Source organism: Oreochromis aureus, linkage group 19, assembly GCF_013358895.1.
Source record: "Oreochromis aureus strain Israel breed Guangdong linkage group 19, ZZ_aureus, whole genome shotgun sequence".
NCBI classification, from domain to species: Eukaryota; Metazoa; Chordata; class Actinopteri; order Cichliformes; family Cichlidae; genus Oreochromis; species Oreochromis aureus.
Window position 1 is genome coordinate 14702559 of NC_052960.1, and position 24285 is coordinate 14726843.

At 40.3% G+C, this 24285-nt stretch overlaps 1 protein-coding gene across 1 annotated transcript in view; it reads right to left on the reverse strand.

Annotated features, from left to right (window-relative positions):
* Positions 1–24285, reverse strand: part of dph6 (diphthamine biosynthesis 6) — a 58434-nt gene that overhangs the window by 16786 nt on the left and 17363 nt on the right. The window contains exons 6-12 of the mRNA XM_031747227.2: positions 16592–16653; positions 15996–16090; positions 15794–15887; positions 13830–13980; positions 13325–13450; positions 9701–9830; positions 9402–9576 (exon numbers count right to left, since the gene is read on the reverse strand). Of these exons, the coding sequence (XP_031603087.1) occupies positions 9402–9576; positions 9701–9830; positions 13325–13450; positions 13830–13980; positions 15794–15887; positions 15996–16090; positions 16592–16653 (833 nt within the window). The remainder of the gene's footprint in view (positions 1–9401; positions 9577–9700; positions 9831–13324; positions 13451–13829; positions 13981–15793; positions 15888–15995; positions 16091–16591; positions 16654–24285) is intronic.

Consider the following 24285-nt stretch of genomic DNA (forward strand, 5'->3'; position numbering starts at 1 on the left):
AAATGGAACATTTATTTTGAAAGCAATCCATAAACATATGTTGAAAACACAGTGAAAATTTTAGCAAAATATGCAATATTACGCAAGTATAATGACCCATTGTTGAAGCAATGTGTGGTCAGTCTGAGGGGCACTGGCTATTCCCCAGCCCCCCACCCTCACTAAGCTCATCTGTATTTTTATTTTCTGTCTGTTACGTCTGCCCTCGACATGCCTACTCCATACACAATGAACCTTGTGGAAGAGTAACACTGCCATGCCAGCTCTAGTCAACTTAATGCTGGTCAGGAGCTGCCAGTCAGTACTATAACCAAGGTCAGAGGAGCTTGACTGCTGGATGCCAAGGGACACGCAGTGGAACGTCAACAGGCATAAACAAAAGACAAAACAAAAAAAAAGTAAATGCATCTTTCCCCATCATAAAAAATGTAAACTTTAAAAAATAATAAAATATGATGTGCTGTGTTTTGTTGGACACATTTATTGCTGCTAAAATGATGTTAAACTTAAGAAATACGATCAAATAAACATAACAAATACCCCAAACTGATGTAATATAATTGTCTGCTGCTTCAGACTACTGTGCCACACCAGAGTTGGGTTGAAAATGAAGAGTGATGGAGGGGCATGGTTTTTCATTGCGTTAGGCAAAATGCCCTGCTGCCTTCAACTGTCCCGACCTCACATTTTTTGACAAATTGGTTGTGAGGCTTTTACGACTGATGCACATATCGCAAAAATCATTTCTGCCAAGCTTCCTCTATGACCTGCCCGTGGGACATGACAAGCCTCTCCATGCATCGCTCTATCAAGCCGAATCTTTCCAGGACAATGCAAATTATGACAAATTCCATCATCCTGCATTATGCGCTTTCCCGCTAATCTCCCTAATTCGAGAGAATCGGGGAGGGTCTCGCTGTTTCAGCTGAGGGGCATGTTGTCTGACTGAATGATGCTGAAACTACAACCCTCATCCCCCGTTCTTTCTCCCTCCCCAGCTGTGACCACCTCGTCTCTTCTGTCTTTTCATGTTTTTCTTTTCCATGAAGCAACATTTCTTAGTCTGGCTGGTAAGAGAAGCGCCAACTTAACCTGGCCACAGAAGAATTATGTCAAAATAAAATGCTATAGCGCAACCATTAAAGTGTAACTGTCAGGAGTGATGAAGTTAAACAAGTCTGTGTGTGTAAGTGTATATGAGGTATAAGCAGAACAGGACCACGGTGTGAAATGTCTATTCTGCATGACACAGGCTGAATCAATCATTCAATCATCCCAGCAACATGAAGCTGCTAATCCAGAGAGAAAAGTCCATACACATGCACACACCCTGTCTCGCCCATCCTCTTGAAAATAATTTTTTTGCAGTGGACACAATGTGCAGCTTAGTGTGGAAAAATAAACGACAAATTAAACAGTTAAAATAAGAAGACTAGCCGACAGAAATATGATGGAGAAACTGCAGCGCAGAGCAAATGAAATGCATTCCTTCTTCATCTCAACAGATGGCAGTATGACTGCATTAAAAAGACAGCTGGCACATCAGCCATGGCGCAGATACTGTATAAAGTCCACTCAAAGCACGGACATTCTGACCAGACAGCATCAGAGTCTCCGTAGATTTTCTTTTCTTTTCTTTCTTTCTTTTTTTTGGCCAAGTTAAAATATTCACAGAAACAAGCCACAAATACCACTGGTGAATTGCAGGATCGTGGATTTAAAAAAAAAACAAAAAAACAAATGGAGGAAAAAATATTTTTAAAATTCACTTGATTCCACTTTGTATTTTTTCATTTTATCAATGAAACGCCAACATAGCTGCAATGTGACATTAATAATATAAAGAGGAACAAATCAAAATCACAAAGATGAAAAAATATTTTAGTAAAAAAGGGCACAAGGATTGATAACGTCAAATAATAAACTATGATATATTATTCCTACAGTATGTAGTATTATATAATAATACAAAACTACAGAAAATTATAAAAATGCATTGTTCGTAAAATGCACCAAATCCTAGGTGAAAAACCTAGGAGAAAATTAACAGCTATGTGAGTGCATCAAATTTAGCTCAATGCATTTTGGCATGCAGAAGACATTGTGCAGTCTATATTATATTAAATGAACATCTCAAATTCATCATATTACCTGTACACACAGTGCCTGACATTCTCTTTCATAAAAGTTCTATAGGAAAAATTAGAAGAAAAAAAAACATAATAAAAGTAAACATGCTGACACATGCCAAAAAAAGAGGAGGCCGTATATTATTCATCTGCAGTACTTTTACTCAGCAAAGCATACTTTGATGACAATGGCATTTTGAAAAATGAATAACCCACGTTTGAAGCTGCTACTTACAAGAACTGCTCTATGTGAAATTTATGATAGAGTGAGGGTGTAAAATTAAAAAGATGCAATACTCATTTCTAAGCTAGTCACTTACAGCCATGTTTAATATGTTGAACTTGTGGAATAGCTGAAACACAGGCATAACAAATATAGAAATAGTGTATAATGGCAGCTCTATTAAACTCTTTCCAATATTGAATTCAATCATCAGTGAGAGTTAGATTCATTTAATGTTTCTGAGCTGACTGTTTGGCTTTAAAGACTTTGGGTAAGAGTAAATTGTTGACAAGGTGGTGGGTTGCATTTCCTAATGTTGTTACTTATTACTGTCTGCATGTCACCACACCAGCATGTATGGGTGTTGGTCATTGTATTGTTCTGTCTATAGTTGCCACACATGTAGATTTCACAAGAAAAGCGTCTTCCAGACCCTCCCTATCTGTGTGTTTGCGTGTGCGAGTGTGTGTAGGCCCTGTCAGCTATGCCCTCTCGTCACTGCTGGGGGAAGAAACACACCCGGGCAGCTCTGAATATAGTGGCTAGTTACCATAGTAATGGGATGGTCATACGTCTCTCCTCTCTCAGACAGTGATGGAAGTGGACAGGACACGCTGCCATGCTTTTTATCTATTCACTTGGTATTCAGTTATTTCATTCCACAAATAAAAAGCTAAGCCATCCCACCTCTCCTTTTTCTGTATTCAAATAGAGGGGTGAAATGCGAAGTAAATAGTTGGATATGGGGTAATAATTCACACATGGGACTACAAATAATTGATGTGTTTTGACTGAGTGTTTGTGATTGCAATTGTAATAGCGCGAGTGTCTTGGCAGATGTCTGCGGTGGTGGGATCTTTACATGACGCTTTTCAGATGCCTTCTTGATGTCTCTGAACCATTCACCCCTCCACTGCTCATCAGCAGTGACAAAGTGAGAAGCAAACAAGGATGCATTCACATACACACACAAACACATACAGAAATAGCAAACAGACAAACACACACACACGTACCATGTGGTTCTCTCAAATTAAAAAGCAGAGACTATTATTTATCAAGTGTAATCATATTCATACACCATAACTGATTACATTAATCTACATATCATTAAATATTCTAGTGCATTCCCTACATACAAACCCCCAACTGTTATATATATATATGTATATATATATTTTTTTTAACAAATGGAAGTTTACTTATTTGTAAAACTGCAAAGATGACTGACTTTTGTAGATGCTATCCACTAGAGACATAACTCAGTTTCTTGAGGGATTCAAGGTCCTTGTAGTTTTAATATTTAATTGTGTGTAAAGACACACTTACACAATGTGTAAATACTTATATTAATATATTGGCATCCTTGTCTGTATACTACGTGCATATATAAGTAAAAAAAAAAGAGAGACGATAACTGTGGCAATGCTGTCCCTGCTTCCCATGGCTTGTTGACATGGACCAAGGCAGTCAGGCACCAATAATACATGAAGAGCTGTTCAAAGGCAATTAGGATCAGTTGTCATGGCTGGGCCCATTAATGAGTGGGAGTGTGGCAGGGGCCGAAGCAGAGGCACAGCGCCGGCAAATGCGACCGCATGAGAGCCGATGTATTCTGACAGATCCAGTCCTTCCCCTGTCCTCGCCTGGTACAAGCTGATACCAGCCTGTACCCACATAGTGCTGCAGCAGCAGCAGCATAGGATAATGTAGCAAAGAACGTCATGCCTTCTGGAAATGACTACTGCCGCGGTAGGTCAGCTTCCACACAATCACAGCAGGAGAGAAAGGGGGGACAAGGGCCAGGAAGGATAGGGCTGGAAAGAATATAATTACCCTTGCTGCTGTGTAGCGCTTCACATAAAACTGCCTCTTCATCAGATTAAAAAGGTAATCTCCTTTGACCTGTCACATATAAGTGTAGACATTTAGAGGCAAAAATGTACGTTCCCCGTGCAGTAGCTCCAGCACGGTCCCTAGACGAAACTATGAACCATATTTCAAAGCAGATATATTTCTCAGGATTATATTTGAGGAGGCAAAGGAAGCCCTGTTTCTGTAATATAGGAGAGATTATGTGTATATGTTGTCTGTATGTAGGTAAATATTTGACAACATTTGTTAGGTGTACATTTACTGATGGTTTGAGATGATGCGTGTACGCTCGGGTGTTTATTTTGCTTGCCTTTGCATACATATATATATCTATTTGCATCTTGCTGAGTTTAGCATGACTGCTGTGCACCTATCCTGTCAATCATGAGTGTATTACATTGAGTCAGCTGTGACTTTTTTTAATGACCAAACCAGTTTACCTTGTCACTCAGACAGAGCCTATCGCAAAGAGCACACAGGTGTGTGTGTGTCTGTGTGTGTCCTTGTAAGACTCGGCCTCAGGGCATACAGCCGACATGCCACTGTGGTAAGGTCTTACCGGGTTTGATCATTGTGTTTCGTGTGTGTCCAATTCAAGTGGAGACAGTTGACCCTGGTGTTAGGGTAGGATAACTAAAGCCTACATAGATAGACTCGGGTGATTCATAGAGACAGGGACTGAATCAATGATTGTTTGGGAAACGCTCTGAGGTGAAGCTTGACTGTCAGTTAAAACCTTTCAGACTAGAAAGACAAAAGGTTCAATTCATTGCACATAATTCAGGAAAGGAAACAAGCAGCCGATTCTCCCTGTGCTTATTCTCAGTGAAATAAAAAGAAAAAAACAAACAAATCTGTGTTAACATCCTCTTCTGCAACTTAGGAGCAAGTAACTACATGTGCTAAAGAACACCGCAGCTTCAAGTAGCCTTCAATCTCACGACTGCTGAAGCCACTGAGCCTTCAAGACCTCATTTTTCATCGACTCAATTACTCGACAACTGTTCCCCTCCTGGCCCAACCCGTTTCCCCCCTCCCCGGCTTCATCTTCCCTCCTCCTTAGTTGGAAGTGATCATTTGTTCTTTTATTAAAGTTGATAACATCCCTTGCATTGTCTGAGCATTCAAGCTGGAGAGCCGCCCCTACTGTTCTAGCCTCCAGCGTTTTCATATTATTGGTGCATTATTTCACGCATGCCCTCCTCTTTTATCAAGCGCTTTTGAAGTAATGTTAATAGACTAGAAAATTGAGACATTTATGAAGTATGGGCCATGTTTATGAAAAAATCCATAAAGTATGACAGGGGAGAGGTGAGATAAAAGCAAGGTTTTAATAGATTATGGCAAACAGGGGAGAAGCGTCAGATGCTGACAGGCACCTCCTCCGAGATCCCTCATTTTTTATGGGATTAATTTTGTTGTATTAGAAATGAAGTTAAATGTCCTAATTAATCTGTTCGTGCTGCATGAATACCTCCCTGAACGCAGATGCGTGCACACACACTGGTTTTTGGCTAATTACTCTTCTGTGGTAATTGAGGTAGATGTAGTCTCTGGATGTAGGCTGAGGAAGTTTCGGTAGGTGGGGGCATATTTGATGTGGTAGGGGTCTGCTGAATTTTGCATGCCGGCTCCTTTACACAAGTGAAAAATTCAGAGTGAGACCCATAAAACGTACTCACATTTTTACCATTTGCCAGTCTTGATTTACTTATTTGTGTACATTTATCTACTGTTAAATTTCTGTTGTAGCTGCAAAGAACATATAAACATATTTTTGTTTATTGTGTGTCAGCAGTTTCAGCTGCTTACCGTAAAACCACAAAGTCTATTTTCAGTTGTGTTTGGAAATATTTGTCACATTTCATTCAGAGTTCTTTCATATTGTGTTTCCTCTCCATCGACAATGTCAATTATGTTAAAAAGACTTAAAGCAATGTTTGTTATTTAACTTGTATTCAATGCAATTAAACTGAAGTTTTAAACAAGCAGAGCAATTTTCTCTTTTGTCCAGCACGGGTGGCCCAGTCTGACTTTGACTCAGCCTGACCTCTTAGCTCTTCATCAAACGGGCCAAACAAAGTTCAGCTCTTTGTTTTTAGGCATTTATGCTCCTGTAAGAAGATTATTCAAATTCTACCGCCTGCCTCAACACACTCCTCCCTTTGATACTAATTGGCAGCGTCAGATTCACTTCCCTCCTGATGCCTCACGGTCCACTTTGACAATTTTCAAAATCCAATGCAAATCCTATCGTGGGCTTGTGCACGACAATCTTCTACAATATTGACTGTCACTCACAATTAGGGGAATGAGGCAAGGGGTTAGTGCTCACCAGCAACCTGAGGCTAGCGCAGTCAACTCCCCAAAAGTACCTCGCCGAATCTGATCAGTGAGAATAATTTCCCAGCAAATATCCCAGGGGTGAGCCACTTACCTTAGCTGGAAAGAAGAGATGTTTAACAACCATCCAGCTGATAGTTTGTCTGTTCAGACATGGTTTGGGTATCGTACGTGCCTCAGTAAATGTTGCTCAGAAGTGAATGTGACTGAACGGGCAGCATTAATTTAAACAGATCTTGCAAGTAAGAGACCCCTGTTGCTAACTCTGACTTTAGTGAATGATAGACCAATTTGATCCATCTGGCAACTAATAAGCGTAATCTATTATTATTAGTAATACATTTCTGTGTAAAACATGGAACATAGCCAACTAAAAACAGACTTGTGCTCCTTCCCCCGCCTCCTGCTTCTTTTATGTCACTCCAAAAGAATTGCCTAAAAGCTTTCATAAAAGCATTCCATTACTCGGCTTTGGTTGTAATGAGAAAATTTGTTTTGATATTTTCCAACTGAGAAACATCCTTTGTCTTAATGAACTGATTGCTGTAGTAAAAGACTGAAATTTCTTATATCTTAATTAGATGATGTAAACTGCGTCTAAAACAAATGACAGCTAAATTTTCATTAGATCCCTGACAAACAAGACAGCAAAACAAAACAATTAGAGGGAAGAACTTTGATACAGCTACACTCACTAATAACACGATAAGATTACTCTACAGTTCATATCACAGTGAATTCAACCTGTAAACACATGTCTGTCAGGTTAGAAACAACATGAAACATTATTAAAAAAAAGGGCATAAATTAAATTAGTGGGTTTTTTTCTTTATGGCTTGCGGCTTTAACCTAAACTGATGCCATATTATATATCCACATACAATACACCAACAGGCCCTCAAGAGGCCCCCAGCTTTGACATTATAAAGGTTAACTAATTCTTTAAATCAAGTCACATCTAAATCTGTCAGCTTACCAGGCCAAGCCGGCGTTCAGTCAGCCTGCCATTTCAGAAAGCTGAAGTGGAGAGACATGACAAGCTGAGCAGACAGATGAATAGACGAATAGAATTTGAAGGTCCAGCATCCATCAAATGCCAATCCATAATGCCATTCCCTATACCTCCACCAGTACCAAGCCTCAATGTGGAGACCTACTGTAATTAAGTCCTGCAGGGGCAGAGCGTTCTGTCAGCAGCCATGTGCTGTCTTTCAAACCAGTGGACATTTGTCAAAAGAATAAACTGATCCCAATACAGCTGGACATTGATTAGTTTACAGCCCTGACTGACTACCCCAGATTCGCATGGTTAGCATTACTATATTCAATCAGATTAATGAAAAGAAAACAATTTACTATAATTGTTAAACAAAGGTAACTGAACTCCTTTTTTATTTTTCCAATTGTTTCCATTTTTTCCCCCCAGGTTCAACTCATTAACATCGTCATCTTAAAAATAGCTGAGCTTCACATAGCTGACTGGATTCTCTGGTCACGATTATGATCTGATATTCTGAAATCCCCCCCCAACTTCCAATCCCTTTGTATTGTTAAATCCCTCTTTTATTCACTAATTCATTTCCGTGGAATGGAATGTATGAGAAGGTTTCTCACACAAGAGCTCTTTGGTCGCTGTTCTCGCCCTGTCCCTGTTGCCAACACTCACCAAGAAAAAAAGTGTCATTAAGATGGCATCACCATGGTGCTGGTGAGAGGAGGGGTGGGACTGCATGCTTGCTCACAGCAAGGGGGTAATTGTATCAATATGTAAAACTCCCTATCTGTACTGAAGAGATGTTAATACATTTTTGATCAAATTAAGCCATTGTAGCGTGGAGGAGGAGGAGTAGACACATTGAGAGACCACGCAGGGGTCGTACGAAGCTCCGCGCACAGCTCTGAACAAACTCTTCTCATTGTTTTCTCAAATTGCTTTGGATATGAACGATCATTAGAGGAATGAAAGATTAGATTGCTTTCCAGAGGCTACATCGCATGCACACAGCTGACTTCAATTTCATGTCTCGATGAGACTCCATTGAGGAAATCAAACACTGCTGGCATGTTAAAAGCAAACCTGACTCTGTAGGTTGCATCTCAGGAATCCAAACTGAACTTCGGTGACACACAGGAGAGATATGCCGTCAAGCTCTGAATGAATGGCTAATCCACACATGTTCTCACTCATAGACAGATTTGGCTGCAACATCAAGGACGGTGTGGAGGAGATGGACACTATCCTTGTTGACAGTACCTTGACAAGTGTAATCCTATATAATACACACTGGGTAAACACAACACCAAGCCAACCGTGCAACCACAGCCCACACTTCCTTTTCTCTCCCTTTGAATTCTAGATTCTTTCTGGGTTTGAAACAATATGAAAGAAGTTTGAGTTTTAACTTTACAAACAAGTGCAAAAATGAATACGCACTCCCCGCTATGAAAGAGATACATATTTACATGTATACACAACACGAGTCATACAGAACAATCACATGCATACGCACACGTGCATTTCTATATAAACAAAGACAAAAGAGATGGACAAGCAAAATTTTAATTGCCTTTCAAGAGCGCAGAATCACAAAGCATACGAATCACCAGGAAGGTTTGTCAATCATCAGATTAATCCTTGATTATCCTTCTTTAATCTAATGCTTACTTTTATACAGTAATGTTTCCTATATTTTTGCTTGGTCCAAGCCAAAAACTTACTTTATCGTTTGGAAACCAATAATTTCTGTGAATAACAGGGCTGAAATGTAAACAGTTATTAATAAGTAAATAGAAGAAATAGTTTCCCTTTTGGGGATATTTTCTAGACTTACTCTGAGGGCCTGGCTGTAGGGTCCGATGTTGGCTGGGGCCCAGTGGGACAGGCTCTGGACATGCAGAGCTTCTCTCTGATTGAAGCAGCCCTCTACCAGGGGCTCGGTCCAGTCATGGAGCAGACAGTCCATCTGCAGCAGCTGGCCAGCAGGTAGAGGCACCTGGACACACACCCTACACGAAAACAAGAAGAAAACTGGATGATTGCTGTAATAAAAAGAAAAAATAAACGCAGAATAAGAATGAACTGTAAATGCAAGTTTGAGCTGTGTAAATACTGAAGATGTTTTACACTTACCTGGCTGGAGGGTTGATGTCAAAGTGTTTCTTATAGACTGCATTGAGTTCAACAAAATCTTCCATGTTCTTTACATACAGGTGAACCAGAACAATGTCCTTCATCTTCCAGCCCCTGCTGTCCAACTCCCCTATAGACAGTAAATACATTGGAAGTGATAATAATATATTATAAATAAATTAGCCTAACTTTATTACTGCTTGGTTAAAATATGCATTTTTACAAAAGGCTTTTGTGTGCAACATACAATAAAACAACAGTACAGTACAGTCCAAATAAAATCCAAACACAAAGGTCTGTGGCAAATAAAGTCTCGCTAAGCCCCATTACAGTGAGGTCATTAAGTTTCTAGACAGAATGAAAATGAGATTATTATTTTTTTAAATTTTATGGATATTTTTTAATGTTGTCTTATTACACCACCACAGTGAATTCTACAGCAAATGATAAATATGTTTCAGAGGTTTACCAAAACTTTTTCATTAACTGTTTAGGAATTTCAGCCATTTTTATACGTAATCCATTATAGAAAGTATTTACACGATTGACTGACAAGCAGTTTCATGGTCATATGAGACCTGTTCTCTCCTTATTTCATGACAAATTAAGCTGATAAGAGATCTTGTGTTGATCAAATATTGAACATTTGGTATCTTTTTACTGGGATAGTTAATATGAGGTCCAAAGAAATATCAACGCATGTGAAGCAGGCCATGATTAGGCTGAAAAACAAAAATAAACCTACAAGATATACAGACAAAACTTGGAGATTTAGTTTGCAAGAGCTCAGGCCCACTAGAGTAAAAATTGGACAATAGGCAACCACTTTTGGTCACCAGTTCACCTGGTGGGACTGCAATCATTCTCAAACAGACTGGCAAAGGTTAAAGTCAGTCTGCGCTGATGACTTCTGCTCCATCAAATAATGAAACACACAAACATGAGTTACTAAGGTTTGTGGCCGGTAGTTTACTGCAAATTGCACTAAATTTAACACATTATTTTGCCACTAATATATATGTGATAATTGCTGATAGGAGTGCTCGTTTATTTGTAATCAGCAGGAGAGATGTTATCAGAACAAATGTATAATTGGCACTCGTGGATGGCTCAAAGCTCTGAGTGCAACTTTGGCACTGTCTGTCCTGCTGATCTCTACTCAGTCCTCACTCTGTTTCGAGTTGCCTCCAAGTATATTCCTACTCTAAGATAATAATAGGAGTTTACTGAAAGAGAGCAGAGCTGAACATAACTTAATGGTGCAACTTAACTTTAATATTTAATATGAAGTAAGTGTCAAAAGGCAACAGCCGAAAATCGCTTCAGTTTAAAGAATTAAAAAACTACAGTAGATTCCTAAGAAAACAGTGCGCTTTGATGATGGCTTTTTTCTGCTTTCCTGCAGCATGTCACTTTTTTATTTCTTTCTTTTTCTAAACACATCACAGGGCTTACAGGGAGTGAAGCATATATTTACTGAAATAAACAGCAGACTTTCAGACTTTGAGAGTTAATAAATATATGAAAATGACTGGACTCTGTAACATGTTTATGGCATCATGAACCACAAGTTCTAACTGTCAACGAAGGAGTGAACGATGTTTAGGTTTGGGTCGATCTTATCACTCAGGAGTTTGGCTTCTCCTTTCTATTGGCCCATTTCTTCAGAGACACAATCATACCGAAGCTTTCTCACTGTAGGCTCTGAGATAGCAGCCCCAGTGCCCAGCTCCCACTCAGTTTCACACAGAGCGGAAAAACCCGGAGGGATCTGGGACAATAACAATATTTTCATTTACACGTGGAAACCTTGGTTTCTGACAGTATCTAATATCTCATATTTATATGGAGAAATATATGGAGAAAAAATCTTGCGCTCCACCTGACTGTCAGCCCTCAGGACGTCACACAGTCCACAGCAATTTATAACACAAGAATTAACCCTTACAAAACTTGTCTTATTTGTTTGTTTATAAATGTATAAATTATAAATGTTACCCGTCTGACCCAGTGAGTGACCAAGAGTGGGTGGGTGGCTTGCTGTGTGCCATATTATTGCATAAAGATTGTATATAATTTCCATTTTGACCCTGTTGAAAACTGATAGACTGCTTTATCGCCATTTTATCCCAGTTTTGTTGTTGTCTTGACATAATAGAGCTGGTCTCCATTATTTCAAAGGCATTGACTGCACATGGTCGCCACATGGTCTCCAACAACTGTTTTCCTAATTGTCACAAACTAGTCAGCAAGACTAGAAATTTCCTTTCAGATAATAAATAATAAACATGTCAGCCATATGAATGAGCATCCTAAACAATCTTACATAAAAAACACAACAACAATCTTACTAATTTGAACCTAGTGATAAATGTGTCACACTCAACACAGAATAACCCTGAACTGCATCCACTAGTGTTAAAGGATAGGTTTGGAAAAGACTCGCATTTGGAGCTATATTAACCAAAAGCCTGAGATTTTTTTGCTTTACTTTTCTGAATCTATTCGGCATAAAGATATACCTACTACATAGTTACTCAATATTCATGTCATTTTAATTCTGTCACTTTAGCATTTAAAGGTGGATAGATTAGAAATGTTTTCTGACATTGAAATCTATTGCTTTAAAGTGGTAATGGTGGACCTCTTCTGTAAAGTGCAGTCTAGCACAGTATGCACACACGATGTAGGCTTTGGATGCAAACGCAGGCACAAGGGCTCAAAGCAAAGCCTTTCTCCCTACAATCATTTGAAAGAGCTTCAAGTTTGTTTTTCCTTTGCCGACACTAGCGTCTCAGACTACTTCGCCCTCATACAAAGAGGTTGTTCATTAAATATTAACTTGTTTAATATTGTCTCTGCACTGTGAAGGCTGTTCAGCCAAGCACCACGATAAACATTAAATATGCTTTTCATCTTTCGCTCCTCTTTCCCCATCAAAAAAAAGAGGAGAAAAAAAAAGACTGTGATACACTGTAAAAGCCTACACTTTCAAACTTCTGCAGGGAAAAAAAAATGATAACCCACCCAACACGCCTGCACAGTGTGTGTGTTTAAAAAGCTTCAGTTTTCGTTAATTTGCAATGCTTGTCCTTGCCTGGTGGCCAGCATGCTATCCTGTTCTTGTCATGGACAGAGTCTTTGACACACATGCTTTGCCTGCTGCCTTGACGAGCACTTCTAAGTAAGAATGACTTGTCAAACTCGGCTACTTCTCCTGGTGTGTGTTTAGCTAACCCAGCGAGGAGAAAGAAAGACACCCAGGGGACAAAATTCTCTCCATGTGTTTCTTTTCATTGGTTTTTTTTCCTTTCATTTTTTTGTTTTGGTGGGTGGGTGTGGAGGGTGGGGGTAAAGTGAGCAGTGCAGCACAGTAAGCCCACCATATTTTTTTGTTTTTTACTGAACAGCTTACATTACCTCTGGACAAAAGAATTATATTCTACCCCCCTCGACCATATCAAAGATGTAATTTTTATTTGATTGAAGAACACATAACTTATTCAAGTATAGTTTACTTTTGTGTGTTATGTGCTTCTGTGATTTTAGGGAGGCAAAAAAGAATTTTCTAGCAGACCCTTGTGGTTTTCCAGAGAGCTCAACACTTTTAATACTTTCCCTTACTTTGCAGCTGGATGAAAGCTGCCGATGTCTGGCCCTGGATCCCGGAGTCTTGGCTCTGCAGGCCATTGATGCCACAGATCCACTGATAACCTCTAGAACTTCTTAAAGAGCAAGATGGAGAGACGTCTGCATGAAGAGATACAAGATGAAGAGAAAATGTTAGTTTACTTTTTAAAGTATTTTTTCTCTGTTCATAACTTTGAGAAACCCCAAAATGAGAGATCAATCTGTTTGTTTATTCATTTATAACTATTTTGAATATTGCTTAAGAGACAAACTGTGCATAAATGGTTTATGTCAGAGGAATTATTAATTCAGAGACTGCCACAAAATGACAGGTCTTGTCAAACAATCATTCAGAAATACTAGCATTAAGATGCTGGCCACATGACACAGATTCAGGGCGCATGCACCACACAAAGATATCATCTGACACACCAAGACATAAATATAGACCCGTGCATGCATATCAGTGCATGCGATTCGCCCAATAAATGAATCTCACCGTGGCCCCACTGACAACTAAGGTCACAGTTTGATGAAAATTCGTGCTGGTTGTCTTCAGCTTGATCAGCATATTCCACCTCCTCAGTCATCTTGTCAATGGCATTTTGGCAAGGACAACTACCATGGGGCAAAGCTCTCGCCACCACATCCTGCAATAAAGCACCACAGGGAATAAATCAGGCCAAATGCCCACCAAAGAGCACAGAGCCTTCTGCAAAGACAGACAAAACGCTGTATAATTAGCCAATCTTTTCAAATACCCCACCAAGTGGGTTGTGTGTGTCAGTCTTTCATGACAAGGACCCAGACACGCATAACTTCAAGGTGAATGAATATGAAACAACATGCTAACATATTCGTGGTTCGGGCAAATAGGGAGTGGTGTTTTCTGATACTGAAGATTCAATCACGCTGGCTGTCAGTCAAAACTCATGACTGGATGGGTGAGACATGTTCTGGATTTCATCTGTTTACTTATACTTTCCCTCTGCTACTTCTTTAAATAACAAATCATTACCATTCTCTAAGGCATACATATTACCTGCCAAATCCTGCTGGGGCGTCACATATTTAAATACATATTTCATATCTTCACAACGCCCCCCTCACCATGCCCAACACTCATTCACCCCCCTCATCGGCTGTCAACCGCATTAGGCAATATGATAATCAAATTAATTATACTTCAGCCCCTCTCTCCTGGCCAGCATGAAAAATAGCTTGACTAGCATTAACGGAGGGCAAATGATGGTGGTCCATCCCCACCCCCTGAGCTTGGTGCGGTTTCCTCTAGTGCTGGTGTCACCGCAGATCTGTCACCCTGACGAGAAAAGCTTCAGAAGGCTGAACCAGGGCAGGTTCTCCCCTGGTTGCCCCCGCCCCCTCCGCTCCCACTCATGCAGGCCCTGGTTCTCCCTGCTCTTCCCCCTGCAACCTAGGGGGGGCTAGAGGGGCTCTGAGAGGCTGTGAGTGTGTCTGTGTGTTGGGGGTTGGAGTGTGGGGAGTTAAAAATTATATAGCTGTAGGGAGTGAGGCTGCAGGGTCACAGAAGATGTGGGACAGGGGTATGTTTTCTATCCATAACAGTCCCATCCCCCCATCCAACATCAGGATATACTTACATACATATATAAATACAAACACAAACACACTCTATTGCACATAAAAACCCACAATGAAACTCACATGGAAATCACATGCTCCACCCTGGAGACATGTTAATCCCACAGTGCAACTTTGAGCTCACAGCACCATTACACAAGGAGCATTTGCTTTCAGCAGGAACACCGATAAGCCAATAGGTTTCTTATTGAACTACACAACTTAAAATAGCATAATTAAAAGTAAACATAAATGAAGGCAATGTCTCGATCAGAACTTTCTGGGAATTATTTAAGGATTCTAAAGTTGTCCGTTCTTGCAGACAAAGTAAAATGTTTGCAAATCTTCAAGCCTGTGAGGCCCTCCGCAGCTTCTAATTTACCAAAAGCCAATTGCTACTCCCCCCCACCCCCATCCACAACCCTTGCTTATGTCCGCTTAGCCAGCTACCTGAATGCAAAGTGCCTTAATGTGAGTAGACATGTTTATTAAGCTGGGCCTAGTTTCAGGCTGCAGTGAATATTGTAGACGTCAAAGTAGGCCATGTGGGGCTAGAGGAGAGAGAGTGAGGGATGAAGGGAAAGACCGAGAGCAAGAGTGTGTAAGAGAGAGAGCGCCAGAGCAAGAGAGAGGCCCTCTGGAGGTCGATCTGAACCCTGCCCTGCAGTGCTGTGTTTCTCCTCAACAAAGTTATCAGACACCAAAGGGTTTTGTTCTTGTATTTGTTTTGCCCTGAGAGCAGTTTTAAAGCAATCAATCCCGAAGCGACTCAAACTTTTGCTTGTAAAATTATCGATTCGGCATCGAACGCCATTGATCTCATTTGCGAAACAAGTTATAACTCATGGAAGTTTGACTCACGGTGTCTTTGCTCTCCGTGTGCATTTTAGTGAAGCGCAGGTAGCCAACCGGTGCAAAGGCATCTGCTGAGTGGATCACCGTCTCCGCCGCATCACTGCACAAACGCACAATGAACGTCCATATATATTTGGGGAAAGAACCTCCCCAGTCTACACACATGCTGCAAAAGTGCCAGACACACAGTTTATAATGCTTCACTCACATAACGATCTTCTTCTTGAAGAGAGGACAATCAAGGGTGAAGGTTTCATATTCACCTCCTTCTCCACATATATGGACTCCATACTTCTGGGAGAGCTACTCAGGGAAAGAAAAACTTTCAGTTTATAATTTTTTAATCTCAATTGAATCCCAAATTTTCAACAGAAGACAGGATGTTAAAATGTATAAATTGCTGAATGAAAAAACATATTTATATTAAATCATAAATCATACTATTAATAATAATAATAATGAAGGGATTTTTATAACAGACAATGCCCTGCTGGTACTACAGCCATTGCATGGAATGGTTAAAACATTTTGCCAGCTTCAGAGAAAGATGAAACTAATTGCAACAGTGGTGAAAGCAGTAATTGTACAAGAATGTAAACAGGCTGACTATGAAATTTTCTCGCAATAAATCACACAGCGCAAAGTGACAAGAATAAAAATCATCAAGACAATACATTTTTAATTTTTAAACCATTTTAACTACATGATTTCAAATCGTTTCATAGCCAACTTTGAAATGAACATCAGGTACTGTCCTGGAGATAAGAGGCTGAAAGTGTGGTGGAGTATCTACCATCCAATTACCTGTTTCAAGTAGGGCTCCATGTCGGCCAGAGGTTTTCCTAAGTGCTTCTCTGGATCCAGGCCTGGCACACATGTGGGAAGAGACACATATGAATATACACAAAGCAATACACAAAGACAGAAATACAAACACAAACACCATTGCAAACAGACAAACATATGCACAGACAGAGAACGAGAGAGAGAGTGCGGTCTGATCAGGAACACAACACAGTGATTGAAGATGACAGGCAGGGAGGTTTACGGGCAGTCGCACAAACACACATGTAAACCTGCGCCCTGGATCTATTTGTTTGACTTTGCAAGTAGTGTACACAGATCTCTCCGGGTAAGGGCAACAGTTTTCAGTTGCTGGCCACAGACGCCCCCCCCCCCAACAATCCCTCGCCCACAACCCCCATCCCAACAAGTTCCCTTTGAGAACATAAACTCTGGAAAGAGATCTTGTTTATTTGGCTTTCCCCTCCCCTTCCCCTGAAATGGTGCATGGAAGTGACTCACAGGAATGGGAGCGAAAAGAAGAAAGGGAAGAGAAGGGTGGTGGAGAGTTTTGTATGCATATCCAGTGGTGCCACACTTTTAAAATACAGGCTGACTGGCCCTCAGTCCCCAGACACAAAACCAAGTAAATCCAACCAGCAGCCCGCTTCCCCTTTTGATAACATATCCAAATCCAGACCTGAGCTTAAATGAAAGATTAGTGCGTTGATAGCTCTAATTTAGGAACAATCTACATATTAGTAGGCATAAAAGGCTGAAAACAGCGAGGAGTTTACTCAGCTTGTTGAGAATTGCAGGGTTTTACTACTTTGTGACGCTGAGTCCTGATTTTGTGCTCTACATGCTCTTTCCTGAGGGCACTAAGCAGAACTCCATCTCACCCTGTCACTCCTTTCACAAAGAAAGTGCAGCCAATGATTTCCTGCTGCACATTCTTTGCTGTTCCGACAAAACACAAAGCTTTGAGTACCAGGTGCTTTCTACAAAGAATAGAACAATAAAAACATAACAGGACACGAATGTAAAATGCTATATTTTAAGAAAGCCAAGCCATGCTGTTGCCAGCATGTTTAGAGTAAAACACCTGACTGTTTTACAGAAATACGATGGCCGCTAGTGAAGGCTCTCCTTATTCTTCATCATTTTTTTTGCCCTTTCTGTGGCTGCCTATTAACTGATCGACATAATCATTATCAAGTAACTGATGACCTATATGGAGTAACGCGGAATTGTGACAACGATGTCATCGCCATAAAAAAAAGCTCCCGACCCAAATTATTTCTCTGAAAATCTAATATAGCTCCACTATTCCTAGACATCAGGTGATCCTGTTCATCGGCATGTTCATGTGTTTAATTAAAGGAACTAAGTTAATCGTAATGTGAGAATCTCTCTTCTCTCATGGCCTGACAGCCTCAAAGGTTAACGTGTCATCCACGGGCCCCCATGGGGAGCAATGGATGGGAGATGTGAGCGAAGGCAGAGGTGATGTGAAGGAAGGACGTCGCATCCCATCCCAGTTCATCTTAATCCCAGCTGTGTCTCTCCTCCGGGCCCCGGTGGTCCGGCACTACAGGGAGAGATGGAGGGCCACAACAGTGGGAGGGACGGAGGGCCATAACAGTGAGAGGGCGGGAGGGAAGGAGGGTGGAGAGAGTGTGGAGAGAGAATGAGCAGACCCTTATTCTCTTCCCAGGGGATCTGTGGTCTTAATTAGTGTGAGAATATCTAATCTCAACATCCTCTCATCTTAACCCTGCCACAAAGGTAATAAGGAGAGACAAAAAAAAAAGCATTAAAATTCAATTCAATTTAAATATCCTCTTTAATTAGTCATGCCTTTTAACAAATTTTAATAATTGGCTCCAAATTGCTGAGGGGATGCCGCATTTTTTAATACGTTCATTAACCTCCTCACTCTTAAATAATATATCATACATGATTTGATATTTACGAGGAAAGAAGAGGATGAAGGAAACCAGGAAGACAGGAGTGAGTGATAAAACGATACAAAGACGACACTAATGTGGAGGCATTTCTCCCAAGACCACTTAGCACTTGTATGAGTGTTCTCTTAATTGACGTTTCTGACTGACTTAAGGTTACTCAAACCAACTGGAAATGAGAGTAGATGCAGTGAGCTTGTACTTGGAACATACATTCTTTGCAAAGTCTTTGAGTAGCCACCAGTGTGAGCCTTTAGCAATCTAACACCACTCATTTACATGATCTTCACATCTCTGTCTCCTCTGAACCTGTTTTACAACTTGACCTAAACCCAATTACCTAACCTCATTATGCCACATTAAACCCAAATAAGCCCACCAGAAGCTGCCATTAGTCTGTCGCCAGAGACAGCAAGATCGCACTTTGTAGAGAGAGGAGCTTTCCTAAGAGAGACTGAGAGGAATAGCTCTCCTTTAAAAGGGCTTTTTACCTCGTATTATCCTATAAAACTCCAATTAAATTCAGTGAACTTTAAAACCAGGGAGTCCAGTAATGAGGGAGAGCATTTCTTTTCAAGAACAGTGCCGACATTTAGGGTTTGAAATTAAGGAGGAAGAAAAAGTTTACCAGGAAACCGAAAGTCATTTACACAATTACGTTTTTATACCGAGGTATAAAATAGTCTTTAAAAACAATCTGAAAATATAAAAACACATATAAAACACTAAAACTGTAAGATGTAGGAGAAGTTAACCAATAAATAATAATAAAAAATGTTTTAAAGTATAGGCGGTGTTCTGAAAAAATAAATCCGTCTGATCTCTACAGAAAATCCTAGAAGTCACTGAATGAAATTATTTCTTTTAATGTTGTACTAATTCCTTTAAACGATCGCGATTGGGTTTTCCCATCTCGAAAAGGTTGATTCATGTAAACCCACAGCAGTGAGTTACCTATTTAATTGAAAGTGACTGTGATTTTGCTTACTGAGCCTAATGCCAAATTAAAAACTGGGAGATTCTAGATACTGTCTGAGCTGAGCTGAGCTGAGCTGAGCGCAGTATCGCAGGCATCCGCAGGTTGTCTTAAGATCTGCCAGCTGACAGCTCAGCTTTAATCCTTGCCTTCAGAGAGAAAAGGCAGAGAAAATTGGATTCATGATGTGTAACATTTTAGCCTTTAAATGGATGAAATAAGCATCTCCTCCCTAGTAGGTGAGCTGCACCAGCCTTTAAACAACGCACTCAAAGACCCCCGCCAAAACAATAGCTGTTCACTATCACCTAATCTTCGCAAGACAGACAGAGGAATACAAAACAGAGAGGAAGAAAGGAGAAGAGGGAAGTAGCACGGTACAAAGGATGATAAGATTAAGGTTATATGTGAAATTTGTCAAACTCTTATCTGAAATTCAGTGTCTGTTAGCAGAATAATGGGCAGCATGAACCGCGTAGCAATCACATCAAGATGAAATCTTTTCAGTCCAACAAATGATAGAGAAGAAACTGGGGACCAAAATTAACCTGTGGAAAATATTTTTCAGGTCTAGGGTGAAACTGAACAATGTGTCATTTAAAAAACAAACCAAAAATGCAGCCCATCATTCTTAAACTATTTAAGGTAAACCTTGAGCCTCGACCCCAAAACAGCCCAAACCATCCGCAGTAGAGAACTTCTTTTTGCTTTTAACAAGTGAATTTCATAATTTTCACTGAACAGCAGAACAACAGAATCTCCAGTGCTTGTCATATAATGGAAATTTAAAAAATAAATGGATTCCAATGAATGATAGTAAAGTAAAATCAGTACATTTATCTTGGAATATTATAATAGATGAATTATGAAAAGAGCTGGAAAAGTTAGTCTATTAAAGAATTCACCAATTAACAATGTCTTCCTCATGTAGTCATTTTTTCCTACACATTCTCTGATTGGTTGCTTCTCTTTCTGATTTGTACTAGTAGACTCAGGATATTTTAATTACTATAATTGAATAGTGGATCTGAATATGCGGCTTGACTGGAAACAAAAAGTATACATACAGTATTTCCTCGATTAGGTTGAAAGGTGAAAATCCACAAAGTAAAAACCATACGTTTATTTTATTATTTTTAATAATTAATTAATTAGTGATTAATTTTGAGTCATAAAAACCCTCCCCACACTCTTATAAACCTTCCCACGGACTTTGAAAACCCTGTTATAACTCTGTTATTAATTTTCTAGGCTAGAAAATGCTTATTTTATTGCAAAAATAATTAAAATGTAAAAAAGAATTCCAGAATTCTGACTTTAAAGACGTCCCCACTTGTTTTGTTTCTTTTTCTCCAGTGGCTCTAATCTTCTTCGGTAACTTTCACAACTTGAAAACCTGGGGATTTTGTCCCAGACAAAAGATGACAATGTGAAAAAAATCATGGCGACATCTTTAGTCAGAGGCCCTCCATCACACCATGCGTGAAGTTCAAAGTTGGCCATTATAACCACTCTGCAATCCAAGGCAAAATCCTGACAATGGCAGAAATTTAGGATAATCATCTCACAATGTGACTTGTATAACAACCCACAACTATTAAACAAAAAATAGGAATGCAGCATGAAAACACGCAACACCAGCACTGTGCCAAATGTAACAAAGCATGGAAAGCAATAGTGAAGGAATAACAACCATGGATCCTGGGCACTAATTCAGCAGGTAATGCCATCCTGCAATCTGCATCAAACCTGATCCTACAGTGTGGCTTTCTAAAGTCTCAATTTGTAATGGTGCCTTCATATATAGAAACAATACCAAGCAAAGACTCTTTTTATTTACACTATCAGATACCCTGTGGCGCCATGGTACTTCATTGTGGTACAGAAAATGTCTACAAATAACATAAGTTTCCTAAAAACAAATGAAATTGGTCCAGGTTAGAGGACAGAACACTTAATTTCGGGAACAACCTGCATCTTGTTTTTTTACAGGGGTTGATAATCTCATATCTGATAACAGGCTCTGTTTGGTACTGTTTCTATATCTACAGGGTGGGCCATTTATAGGGATACACCGTAATAACATGGGAATGGTTGGTGATATTAAAGTCCTGTTTGTGGCACATTAGTATATATGAGGGGCCAAACTCCTCAAGATGGGTGGTGACCATGGTGGCCATTTAGAAGTCGGCCATCTTGGATACCACTTTTGTTTTTTCAATAGGAAGAGGGCCATGTGACACATCAAACTTATTGGTAATGTCACAAGAAAAACAATGGTGTGCTTGGTTTCAACGTAACTTTATTCTTTCATGAGTTATTTACAAGTTTCTCTTTGTTCACAGCCATTGACATGTCGAAGAGGTTAACACGTGAGGAACGGATCGAAATTGTGTTGATATCTGGCGAACGCAGTAACCGGGTCATTGCAGCAGATTTCAATGCAAGACACCCTACGAGACCACCCATCTCCCATGCTACAGTTGGCAAACTGCTTGCTAAGTTTCGTGAAACTGGTTCAGTGTTGAATTTGCCAAAATGTGGACGCAAGAAAACTGTCACTAATGAAGAAACATCAGCGGCTGTCCTAGCTTCATTCAGCAAGAGCCCACAGCGTAGCACTCGCTGCATGTCACTGGAGTGTGCCATTAGTCGAACATCCCTTCGGCGGATATAAGCTGCTCACAAATGGCACCCTTACAAACTCCAGCTACTGCAGCATCTCAACGAGGATGACCGAGATCGGCGCACAGAATTTGCAGAATGGGCAAAACAAAAATTGGAACAGGACCCTGAGTTCACGCAGAAGATTTTGTTCAGTGATGAGGCAAACTTTTATGTGAATGGTGAAGTTAACAAACAAAACCACCGCTATTGGTCTGACACTAACCCACATTGGATGGATCCCTCCAAGACTGTTGGAACAACAAAAGTGATGGTTTGGTGTGGTATATGGGGTACAACGATAGTGGGTCCATTCTTCATCAATGGAAACCTCAAGGCCACTGGATATTTGAAATTGCTACATGATGATGTGTTTCCCTCTTTATGCACTGAAGCTGGCACGTTCCCTGAGTTTTTCCAGCAAGATGGTGCACCACCACATTATGGGTGCCAGGTCCAAGCATTCCTAGATGAACAGTTTCCTGGAAAGTGGATTGGTCGTCGTGGCCCAGTTGAATGGCCCCCGAGGTCTACCGATCTGACCCCCTTAAGAGTTTTATCTTTGGGGTCATCTGAAGGCAATTGTCTATGGTGTGAAGATACGAGATGTGCAGCACCTGAAACTATGGATACTGGATGCCTGTGCTGGCATTTCTCCTGCGGTGTTGCTATCAGTGTGTAAAGAGTGGAAGAAGAGGGTTGCATTGACAATCCAACACAATGGGCAGCACATTGAACACATTTTATAAGTGGTCAGAAACTTGTAAATAACTCATGAAAGAATAAAGTTACGTTGAAACCAAGCACACCATTGTTTTTCTTGTGACATTACCAATAAGTTTGATGTGTCACATCGCCCTCTTCCTATTGAAAAATCAAAAGTTGTATCCAAGATGGCCGACTTCTAAATGGCCACCATGGTCACCACCCATCTTGAGGAGTTTGCCCCCTCACATATACTAATGTGCCACAAACAGGACTTTAATATCACCAACCATTCCCATGTTATTACGGTGTATCCCTATAAATGGCCCACCCTGTAGATGCTTTGCCAATGTAGTTCTAATATTCAAATCAAACATGCAAACCATTGAGGTCTTTGATCACTAATTGTCCTTTAAATATACATTAAACTATAATAAAGTGACGAGGTGATCAGTGACAGTAAACACGTGACATAAGTTCCCTAATTCGGAGCTTAAAGGATATGTTCGTGTGAAGGGTAAAAGTTCATACAGAGATAAAAGATTTTCCAACAGGCAGACCGTGATTTCACACATGCCAATTATCTCTGGAGCTGAGGACCAATTAACCGCTGAACCTGTGCCCTTATACGCACATGCACTAATCAATTGATTAACTAATTACATGAATATTTAATACTAGCTTTTAGGATTTCCAATTATCCACAGTTAGATGTAGAGACACAGCACCAAAAAAGGAATGTGCCTCCACCTTTCAGACGAATGCTTTTTTGCTCATTAGAAGCTTTAGCTGACATTCGTAGGCTCAGATCCAGTTGAACTTATTTCCCTGCCTGCAATTTGGGATCTTCAATGACTGAATTTTTTTGTGGTTTAACACCGCCGTCAGCACACAAAGGAACACTTCCAGAGAATTCACTAAGAGGATCATCCTGCATTTGGACACCTGTCTTTTCATTACAGGGATTTATTACTAAGAAACATAAACTTCTTTAAAGAAAGATAGAAAGAAAAGAGAAAGAAAAAAGCCCCAAAAAACCTCAATTTCTTCCATCTACAGAATATTCTAAGCTGTTGTAGCTATCTGTGCAACTGCAAACTTAACCCTTGCCCTGTGAAAGTATTTTTCCTCTCCTCCTGGGGTTTGCACACCTAAATCCCTCCAAATCTCTTTTTTCTTGCTTTCTCTCTCACACACACAAACACCAAAGGCCACCAGGTATGCCCCTCTGTCACCCAATCTCCCCCAAACAGCACACCTCACTGCACAGGCCTGCTTCCACCAAAGCTGCAATTATATGAGTGCTGCCTAAAATGCCTTGGGCGCTTGCACCCCTATTCAATTCTCTCCTTTCTAATTACCGCTGCCTTGGGACAGGTGAGAAGTCAGGGCTGATAAAATCT